This window comes from Dipodomys ordii, unplaced genomic scaffold (assembly GCF_000151885.1).
Source record: "Dipodomys ordii isolate 6190 unplaced genomic scaffold, Dord_2.0 Scaffold46, whole genome shotgun sequence".
Lineage (NCBI taxonomy): Eukaryota > Metazoa > Chordata > Mammalia > Rodentia > Heteromyidae > Dipodomys > Dipodomys ordii.
Window position 1 is genome coordinate 11,296,272 of NW_012267262.1, and position 11,195 is coordinate 11,307,466.

The 11,195-nt window shown below is 40.4% G+C and overlaps 1 protein-coding gene across 1 annotated transcript in view; it reads left to right on the plus strand.

Moving 5' to 3' along the window:
* The window catches only part of Hipk3 (homeodomain interacting protein kinase 3), an 89,785-nt gene that overhangs the window by 55,270 nt on the left and 23,320 nt on the right, over positions 1-11,195 (plus strand). Inside the window, exon 3 of the mRNA XM_013019556.1 lies at positions 9,245-9,368. Coding sequence (XP_012875010.1) covers positions 9,245-9,368 — 124 coding nt within the window. The remainder of the gene's footprint in view (positions 1-9,244; positions 9,369-11,195) is intronic.

An 11,195-nucleotide genomic window follows, 5' to 3' on the forward strand; every position in this document is an offset into this window, starting at 1 on the left:
AAAAGCCGAAGTGGCGCTGTGGCTCAAGTGGTAGAGTGCTAGCCTTGAGCTGAAGAGCTGAGGGACAGTGCCCAAGCCCAGAGTTCAGGCCCCACGATTGGACCCCCCCCCCCAAAAAAAAGAATTTTGAGTGCTTTTAAAACTGTTCTTGGTAGATGATATAAGCTGCGAGTCCTATTTGTAAACTTATGTTAATAAACTCCTACTTTATAAAACATTAACTATTGATAAGTCACAGATACCCTATATTTTTTGGATATTATACTATCAGATGTACAATGAATACTGTTTTCTATTGTCCTCTACCTCTCAGGTTTTAAATTTATTGGGCTTTGAAAATATTTATTATTGCTTCTTTCTTTCTCCTGAGTGCTTTGATCTAGATCAATGTCTTGTCCACTTAAAAGATTAATTGTCATTGCAATAAGGAATTTTTAATTGTGATATTTTTAGCTTACATGCATACATTTGAATGAGGGTCTGTTGTAAGGGTTGGGGTGCTGGTGCCTGTCTATTCTACTACTCAGGAGGCTGAGATCTGAGGATCACCCATTCAAAGCCAGTCCTGGCAGTTCATTAGACTCATCTCCAATTAGCCACCAGAAAACTGGAAGGGGAGCTGTGGCTTAAAATGGTAGAGCCACTAGCCTTTAGCAGAAGAGCTCAGGGACAATACCCAGGTTCTGAGTTCAGTAACCACAACTGACCCAAAAAACCCAAAAAGTGCCTGTACTTTATACTTCATTGTGTTATTAGATAGTTGCACGTATAATCATAAAAGCAGTGTCCAGTATTCTGTAGTGATTTTTTTCCCTTACAGCAACAATTTTTTTTTTATTATTTGGCAATATGAGTTGGGGTTGTAGCTCGGTGATAGGAGTGTTTGCCTCCCATGTTGCAAGCTCCTGGGTTTGATCCCCTGTACTGCAAAAAGAAACAAAATAAAACAAGCCAAATTTATAGCTTGTGTAAGCAATTATCCTTTTTAGAATATATTTGTTTTTTTCTGTATCATTCAACAGTAGAGGTGAAACAATTCTGTTAAACCAGCCAGGTGCTAGTGGCTCACCTGTAAGTCTAGCCACTCAAGAGGTTGAGAACTGAGGAGCAGGGTTTGAATCTAGCCTAGGCAAAAAAAGTGTGTGTGACTCTTATTTCTAATTAAGTACCCTAAAGTCAGAAGTAAAGGTGTGGCTCAAGTAGTAGAGTGCCAGCCTTGGGTGACAAAGCCAAAAGTGAGCATGAGATTCCTGAATTCAGGCCCCAGTACTGCAAACATACACAAGATAATCTGTTAAACCAACATCTGTTTTATATTAAATGTGTTTTTGAAATAAAATATTACAGAAACTTTTCATGTTTGTAGGGCCAGGGATATGTTTCCGGGCCGCCTCTCAGATACAGTCTCTCTCTTTGGTGGTAAAAAAGACCTGTAAAAGCTGACTGCAATCATCTCAAGTGGGCTGATGAGTAAAGAGAATAGTTTCAAGCAAACAAATTAAATCCTGAGGTTTCTCAGAAAAGGGGGCATTTTGGGTGCGCCAATTGTATAGATCACTGGTAGAAAATGGCCAATATTGGAGTTGCTGTTGACCATCCGCATCCACAGGACCTACGGCGCATAAGGAAAAAACAGCTGCACTAGAAGGGGGGTTGATCCCACTGTGTCATCGAATGACTGGCCCCTCAGAAACTTTAAGGGCAGGTGCCGAGGGTTCTATAGCGCCCTCCTCCTCTTGATCATTCTCAGGTTCTGCAAAAGGAACCTGGGAAGGGGAATATGGGGGAGGAAACATTTCTTATTCCAAGTTATCTCCCTGAAAAACCGGGGGGTACCTTTTCTTTTCCTCTTTCTTAGTTTCTTTTTGTAAGTCTAGGGGGCTAGATGGAGTGGTGCCCATGGTTTCCAGTTCTGTCCAAAAAACAATAAACAGTACAAACAAAACACACACAGGCCTGACAGTTACGGAAAAAAAAGCTCACGAAGTGGAGATCTTCCGAATTGGTCCCTGACTCCTGTCACAGCGGGGTTCCACACCCACGCCCCACAGCAGTAGGAGCAGACCCACAGTGGGCGAGTTGGGCCTCGGTTAGGAGGCCTTCTTGGTCAGTTCCTGCCCAACACCGAACCAACCCCCGCCCCACAATTCACATGGCGGGGCTCCAAGCCCAAGAGGATCTGGGACTGTCTCCCAGTTCCTCCAGGGTTGTCATGCAATCTCGTCCACTTCGACAACCCTTTACGAATCTGAGCGGCCGCCCTCACAAAGGAAAATGAAAGTAAAACAGACAAATGACAGGACAAGACAAATTAACAAAGAAGACAGCGCTGTTTTACCTTTGGAGCCTGAGGTCTCGGGGGTCTTTGGGGGGATCCCGGACGAGCCCCCACTAATATGTTAGCCTAGGTTGCAGGACCCCCACCAAGAAGACCACCAAGAGTCAGACTCTAGAGTTGTTTTAAGGTTTTATTTAAACGGGCTGCAGCTGGAGCCTCGTCCTACACTCTGACACAGCGGAGCCCAGGAGGAGATCCCTGAGCTAAAGATTTGCAGAGGTTATAAAGGCACACAACCAACCAGGTGTTTGGATTTTGTTGCTCTGCTAGAAACAAGCAACAAGTGGTCACTGCCTCAAAACTTTAATAACCCTTCATGATGATTGGTAATAACAATTCGGAAAATAATGGAGTTATGCAGAAGTTAGGTAACTAAAAATTTTGTCTTTTTGTTGTAGCTTTGGTGCCAGTCCTGGGGCTTGAACCTCAGGGCCTGGGGCTGTGGAACTGAGCTTAAGGCTAGAATGCTCTACCACTTGAGCCACAGCTCTACTTCCAACTTTTATAGGAGCAGTTTATTGGAGATAAGAGTCTCAGGGACAGCCAGGTGTCTGTGGCTCACACCTGTAATTCTAGCTACTTAAGAGGCTGAGATCTGAGGATGGGGGTTCGAAGCCATCCTGGGCAGGATAGTCTGTGAGACTCTTATTCCCCAGTAAACTACTCAGAAAAAGCCAGAAGTGGCTCTGTGGCTCAAGTGGTAGAGGGCTACCCTTTAACAAAAGAAGCTTAGGGACAGGACCAGGCCCTGAGTTTAAGCCCTGGGACCAGTGCCCCCGGCCCCCTCCCCCCCAAAATAGTCTCAGGAACTTTACTACCTGGACTGACATTGATCCTTGAACTCAGTCTCCTGAGTTGCTAGAATTACAGGTGTGAGCCATTGGCACCTGAAATTTTTTTCTTTTTTTATATAGTTTAGAAGCAATCAAATATTGTAGAAATGTGTACCCTTCCTCCTCCTTGCCAGGTTGATTTTTCATTGTTAATCATCAACATAAAACCTCTTTATTTCTCACTGTAGAATTCCTGTTCTTGTAAACACACATTGTTCTGTGCCTTCATTTGTAACCTCCTACCTTAGTTCTTCAGTGTCTTTTGACAGTATAAGGTTTATTATTGATGTTGAGTTGACACTGTCTGGTTGGCTTCTAGATGGACACACCCACTTGCTTTCTATTGGCTTTCTTTGTGAAAAGGTCTCACCGTCATCTTATCAGTATCTTCGTTTCTCCCATCCTGAGAGTCGTTTTAACTGTCAGGTAGCCATAGAATGTCTGTGTATTTAATGTGAAAGATTTCTTTCTTTTTTTTTTTTTTTGAATCTGGTCATGGGGCCTGAACTCTGGGCCTGGGTACTGTCCCTCAGCTCTTCAGCTCAAGGCTAGCGCTTTACCACTTGAGCTACAGCGCCACTTCCGGCTTTTTCTTTTTGCTTATGTGGTGCTGAGGAATCGAACCCAGGGCCTCAGGCATGCAAGGCAAGCGCTCTACCACTGAGCCACCTTCCCAGCCCCTTAATGTGAAAGATTTCTTATGGCAAAATCATGAAAAGGGAGCAGTAAAATGTGAGTTAGACTTCTTAATATGATTATATTTATATTTTATATTTTGAGGTTAGATTAAAAGTCTACAGTGCTTCACTTAAGGAGAAAAAGAATACATTAATGGTACATATAGTGTCTTGAGTAGAACTTCCAATAAAAGTCCAATATTTTAGTAATGCTAAAGTTTATTTATTTTAGTGTGGAACAGTTAAAAGCATGGATTCTAAAAGCAGTAAACATGAATCTGAGTCCTAGGCTCACTTGTTATGAGCTGTGTGACCTTATTACAAGTTACTTATTCCTTGTCTGTAATTTTCATCTGTTCAAAACATTTGTATGGGCTGGGTGTGGTGGAGAACTGCTATAATCTGAGCTGAGACACCCAGACAAAAGGATCATTGGTCAAGGTCAGCCTATCTCAATAAATAAACAAACTGGGCTGGGTGGTTCTCAGCTACACCCCCAGCCACATTACTGATGCAGATGGGAGGATCACAGTTCTATCTGAAAAATAACTAAAGCACAAAAGGACTAGGGGTGTGATTTAAGTGGAAGTGCTTTTACAAGGTTGCAGCTCAAATCCTAGTACCATCAAGGAGGGAAAAATCTGTATAACTGTAAAATAAACTAATATTTCATATAAAGTTCTTAAAAATCTTCCTTGGTTCATAGTTATACTAAGTGCTTGATGTTATTTTTATTGCATATTTCTAAAAAGATTAGTATGTAATGAAAAATAGGCTGAAAAAAAGGACACCAAAATTCATTCTCCTCTCTCCCTCTCTTTCTTTATTTCTTTTTTCTTTCTTCTGTCCTAGAAGGCTAAGGACTGGTTAATAATAAAAGGTATGTAATAACAGGTGGCTTCTCATGTTATAGAACCATTAGAAACAGAGGTCAGCTAGTATTTTCCTTCTTTGTAAAAAATAAAATGAGAGCATAACTTAATTGAGTGCTAAAAATGACTTCTGGGTCAATTTCCAGGTTTTGTTAAGTTTGGCTCTCTGTGTTTTCTGAGTCAGATAGTTTTATAATTTGGGGTGATATGGTATAGAGAGAAAAAGGATGATGAAGCATTTCCCACTGCTTGTAGGGTATTTTGTGGCAGTGCATTTGTTACCTGTTGCTGAGCGACAGTTCCAAAACTTAGTTGTTTCAGGAACAATAGTTTATTATTTCTCGTAATTCATTGAGCTGGCTGTACTCAACCCAGGGCTGCTTCTATTTTACATGAGAACATTTTGTTTATCTCAATTTTTATCTTGGACCAGAAGAACAATGCAGTAATATGTTTTTAGAACATTTTCTGTAAATGAGATAATTAATGCATTGAAAGTTATTTCCATGATACCTGGACCTGTATATAAAGCACACAGAATCCTACCTACTGTTATTATGTATTCATAAAATATTTCAGTTTCCTAAATGCAAAATGGCTGAAATTGAAGGTTGCTACCTGTTAAGTTTATATGTTTATTTCAACAGATGTTTTCTTAGGAATCCTGAGTGAATGAATGTAAGCTAACAGTTTTTTTGTAATCACAAGTAATGAGTACTCACAATATGCCAAGATTTGGGATTACTAAAGTTTGTTGCATCTCTCTGGTAGCTATACCCTGTCAAAAGCAAAGAGAAGCCAGGTGCTGGTGGCTCAAACCTGTAATCTTAGCCACTTGAGTAGCTAGAGGCTGGGATCTGAGGATTGAGGTTCAGAGCCATATTTGGCAGGAAAGGCTGAAAGACTATCTCCACTAAACTACCAAAAAAAGCTGGAAGTGGAACTGTGGTTCAAGTGATAGAGCACTAGTGTTAAGCACAAAAGCTCAGAAACAGAGGTTCTTAAGGTCAAGCCCCAGGACACCCACACACACACATACACACACACACTCACACATACACACACACACACACACACACACACACACACACACGCACGGCACGCACACTTGCAAAGAGAAGCATGTTCTCTACTAACACCAAGAGAAGTATGGATGACTGTATGTTTTCAGGCTTATTGAGTGACAAAACCATCAGCTTGCCATCTCAGAAACTTATTTGTTCACTGCATTTGATGTGACTAGATCTGGGTTGTTCTAGTACTAACCTCACAGAGAAGCTGATATTTATAGTGTTAGGCTTCTTGTATTACCTTTGAAAAACGAACTTAGGTAGACTAGGTATTCATGTTGGTTTTGTCATTGTCTGTACGAAGGAAAACTCAAGTTGGGAGTCTATATATTATGGTCTATCTTTTCTCTCCTGCCTTCTCTACTGCCTCTCTACTACTGCAAGCACTGTACTACTAAGCCAGATCCCCAAACCAGTATTTTCTTGTTGAATGTGAAATCAGGACACCAATTCATAGTTTTATGGCATTTGCAAGGATAGTAAGGTACTATATTATAAGAATGTATTTAGTTAAAACTGGACATACTGAATTCCTGAACTGAGATACCTTTTTTCCCTAACTGGGTTGAATTTCTTTTGCTAGTAATTAAACATTTTGACCAAACCAAGTATGTAAAAATAGAGTAAAGCAAATGAAGATGGCTTTAATAGTCATCTTCTTTTGAAGTATCTGCTGTGAATATTTCTGCTACTCTAGCAGAAGTTTTATAAACTCTGTACAGTTCTGGCTACTTAAGACATTTTTATTCTAACTTCAAATTTTAAGTGTTAAGCTGTGTTTTGTATCAGTGTTTTAAGATCTTAGGGAAATAGACGTCTTTCTTCCTCTGTCTCTCAAATGGTAGGATTATAGGAGTGAGCTACCATGCCAATCTGTCTTTTTTCCCTTTGGTATATATTCTCTCTTTTCTTTTCTTTTTTCTTTTTTTTGGTTGGTCGTGGGCCTGAACCCTGAGCCTGGGCATTGTCCCTGGGATCTTCAGCTCAAGGTTAGTGCTCTACCACTTGAGCCACAGCGCCACTTCCAGCCTTTTCTGCTTATGTGGTGCTGAGGAATTTTAGGGCCTCATGCCTGCGAGGCAAGCACTCTACCTACCACTGAGCCACCTTCCCAGCTCTTCCCTTTGGTATATATTAACTGTACAAGACAATGGTTTTATATATGTATATAATTTACTTGGACCCTATTCACTCTCCCCCTCCTTTTGTGGTTTCCTTCCTTTTTCAACATAGTCTCTATTGTAAGTAATGCTGCTATAAAACACATGGAATCCTGAATATTAATTCAGGGCTAACTATCTGTTTACTCTAGTAATTGTTTTCTTTGATATGAAGAATTCCTCTTTTTTGGTGCTCATTCTGGGGCTTGAACTCAGGGCTTGGGTACTATTTCTGAGCTTTTTTGCTCAAGGCTAGTACACTGCTCCACTTCTGGCTTTGTGGTAATTAATTGGAGATAAGAGTCTTTTGGACTTTGCTGCTTTGGCTGGCTTCAAACTGCGATCCTTAGATCTCCGCTGCCTGAGTAGCTAAGGTTATAGACATGACCCACCAGTGCCTGGTCCCAAGCTTTATAATTTGAGGAAATCTCACTTGTCCATGCTGCTGCTGTTTGCTGAGAGAGTCCTATCAGAAAGTTGTTACCAATGTCTTTATCTTGAAGTGTTTCCCTTAGTAGTTTCAATGTTTCATGTCTTCCATTCTGGTATTTGATCCATTTTTGAATTTAAAAAAAATTTTTTTTGACTGGGGCTTAAATTGTTGTTGTCCCTGAGCTTCTTTTGCTCAAGGTGAGTGCTTTACCATTTGAGCCACAGGGCCACTTCCAGCTTTTTGAATAGTTTATTGGAGATAAGAGTCTCACAGAGTTTCTTGCCTAGGCAAGCTTCAAATCATGATTCCCTAGATCTCAGCCTCCTAAGTAGCTAGTATTAGAGGCATGAGCCACCAGCCCAGTGGTTTTTTGTTTTGTTTTGTTTTTGTCTTTTGAATTTTTTTATACAGGGTAAGAGATAAAAGATCCAGTCTCAGCCTTCTATATGTGGATAATCAGTTTTCTCACATCACTTTGTGTGTGTGTGTGTGTGTGTGTGTGTGTGTGTGTGTGTGTCTGTCTGTCTGTCTGTCTGTCTGTGTGTCTGTGTGTCTGTGTCGGTCATGGGGCTTGAACTCTGGGCTTGGGTGATATCTGTGTGCTCTTCAGCTCAAGGCCAGCGCTCTACTGCTTGAGCCATAGCACCACTTCCAGTTTTCTAGTGGTTTATTGGAGATGAGTCTCATGGAGTTTGCTTCCCCAGGCTGGATTTGAACTGTGATCATCAGATCTCAGCTTCCTGAGTAGCTAGGATTATAGGTGTGAGCCACCGGTGCCCAGCTTCAGCATCACTTTTTTTGGGGGGGTCCGGTCCTGGGGCCTGAACTCTGGGCCTGGGCGCTGTCCCTCAGCTCTTCAGCTCAAGGCTATCGCTCTACCACTTGAGCCACAGCGCCACTTCTGGCTTTTTTTGCTTATGTGGTGCTGAGGAATCGAACCCAGGGCCTCAGGCATGCAAGGCAAGCACTCTACTACTGAGCCACCTTCCCAGCCCCAACATCACTTTTTAAAGATACTGTCTTCAGTATATGTTTGGCATCAAGAATCAGATAGCTATAGTTGCTTGAGCCTTTTTCTGGATTCTCAATTTTATTCCATTGGTCTATGTCTGTTTTTGTGCTATTTATTTTTGGTTCTATGGCTCTATAGTATAATTTGAAATAAAGTATTGTAATTTTTCTAATGTTCTTCCCTTTGCTCAGGTTTGCTTTGCTATTTGTGATCTTTGTGCTTCCATATGAATGTTAGCTTTTTTCCTCCCTGTGGTAATGACATATTCATGATATACAGAGCCTTTTAAGCACTAAAATGCTTTTTAACTGTTTTGCTTTGACCTCTACTTTTCTCTAATGTTTAAAACAGTATATGGAACTTGATTTTTGTTTCTATTGAATGAGTAATGGGCTTTAATTATGTGAATATATATTATTAATGTTATTATTTTATTCTGACCTGCTTTTAGCTCTTTAGATATTTATTTTGTTTTCCTTTGGTTGTATCCCTAACCATCTGCTTTTCAGTTCTGTTGTTGATTCCGTAGTTGATGTATTTATTAGTAGTTTTGCCAGTTTATTTCTAATCAGCTATAGTCTGAAAGATAAGAGCTAGAGTTTTATTTTTAAGTGTTACATTAATGAAACCTTATAAAGGAAAAGGATTACAGTGAAGAGACTTCACCATCGTGATATTGTATCTTTTCACTTTCATTTTGGATTATGGTTAGGCTTCACAGTTTGAGAATGAACTTTATGTGAGTAGAAAGTGGTTCCTTTTTAAAATTTTAGAATTCTTTTAAGAATTTCAAGTGGAATCACATAATTTTTAGTGAAAACCACCTTAATTAATTTTTTTTAATTTCAGAGCTCCAGAGATTATATTGGGGTTGCCATTTTGTGAAGCCATAGACATGTGGTCATTGGGATGTGTGATTGCAGAATTGTTCCTTGGATGGCCACTCTACCCTGGAGCCTTGGAGTATGATCAGGTACTAGAACTGTCATGGTAATCTTGTTGAATTGCTAGAAAGCAAATAATATTTGGAAATGCCTGACCCTAAGGTATCCAAAATATTTACTCTTCATGAAGTACAAAACCTGAAATTTTCAGCAATAAAATGTAAACTCTTTTGGTCTACCTACCTACCTACCTACCTACCTACCTACCTACCTACCTACCTGTCTGTCTGTCTGTCTGTCTGTCTATCTATCTATCTATCTATCTATCTATCTATCTATCTATCTATCTATCTATCTATCTATCTATCTCCTAAAACATGTCATAAAATTTGGTCTAAAATTTGCATGAAATTTGGTCTTAAATCAGCAACCATTATTGATGGTAAGTATTTTACTTACTAGAACTTTGTTTTGTTTTTGGTGGGTCAAGGGCTTGAACTCTGGGCCTGGGCACTGTCCCTCAGCTCTTCAGCTCAAGGCGCTCTACTGCTTGAGCCACAGTGTCACTTCCAGTTTTCTGGTGGCTAATTAGAGATAAGAGTCTCACAGATTTTTCTGCCTGGTCTGGCTTTGAAGCTCGATCCTCAGATCTCAGCTTCCTGAGTAGCTAGGTTTACAGGCATGAGCTACCAGTGCCCAGCACTTACTAGAACTTTTATTAGTCTTTTCTGCCTTTTTAAAAATGATGCTGAAAGACTCGTTTTGTATTATTTAATGATTTTTCAGTAGGATGCAGAAATTTACCTTATAAATATACTTTTCCAACTTTTTTTTTTTTTTTTGCCAGTCCTGGGCTTGAACTCAGGGCCCAGGTGCTGTCCGTTGGCTTTTGTGCTGGAGGCTAGCGCACTACCACTTGAGCTACATTTCCACTTCCAGCTTTTGGGTAGTTAATTGGAGATTCGAGTCTCCTGCTTTCCTGGGTTGTCTTTAAACAGAGATCCTCAGATTGCAGCCACCCAAGTAGGTAGGAATACAGGTGCAAATCACTGATACCTGACCCAACATACTTTTTTTTTTTTAAATACTTTTCCAAACATACTTTTCCTTTCTAACCTGATAGACAATATTGTTATCTAGCATCTTTATTTTTTAATATAAGATTATTGTTTTGAGAAATTGTCTTCTTTATTCATTATTATTTTAATGCTTCTGTGTTTTAAAGGAAAATGTTAGTGAAAATCAACAATGTTAGGTGGGTGCACGTGGCACCATCTTCCTGACTCAGCTTCTCTCAGATGCTGGGATTATAAGTATGCGCCAGCACACTTCACTAATTTTAAGCAAGAGGGGAGGGAAAAACAAAGAAAAAGAAACACATTTTAAAACACAGGTGAAATAATCTTATAGTATGCTGTGAATTCTAATTTTCCGAGCTTAGTTTCAAGACTTAGATTTTCTTCTCTTCTTTTTTTTTTTTTGAGGCTTGAACTCTGGGCCTGGGCGTTGTCCCTGAGCTCTTCAGTTCGAGGCGAGCCCTCTACCACTTGAGCCACAGTGCCACTCCTGGTTTTCTGGTGGTTTATTGGAGATAAGAGTCTCATGAACTTTGTCCTGGTTGGGGCTGGTTTTGTACTTTGATCCTCAGATCTCAGCCTCCTGAGTAGCTAAGATTACAGGTATGAGCCACCAGCGCCCGGCCTAGATTTTCTTCTTCTTCTTCTTCTTTTTTTTTTCTTAACTTTTTTTTTTTTTTTGGTCCAGTCGTGGGGCCTGAACTCTGGGCCTAGGCGCTGTCACTCAGCTCTTCAGCTCAAGGCTAGCTCTACCACTTGAGCCACAGCGCCACTTCTGGCTTTTTTCTTTTTGCTTATGTGGTGCTGAGGAATCAAACCCAGGGCCTCAGGCATGCAAGG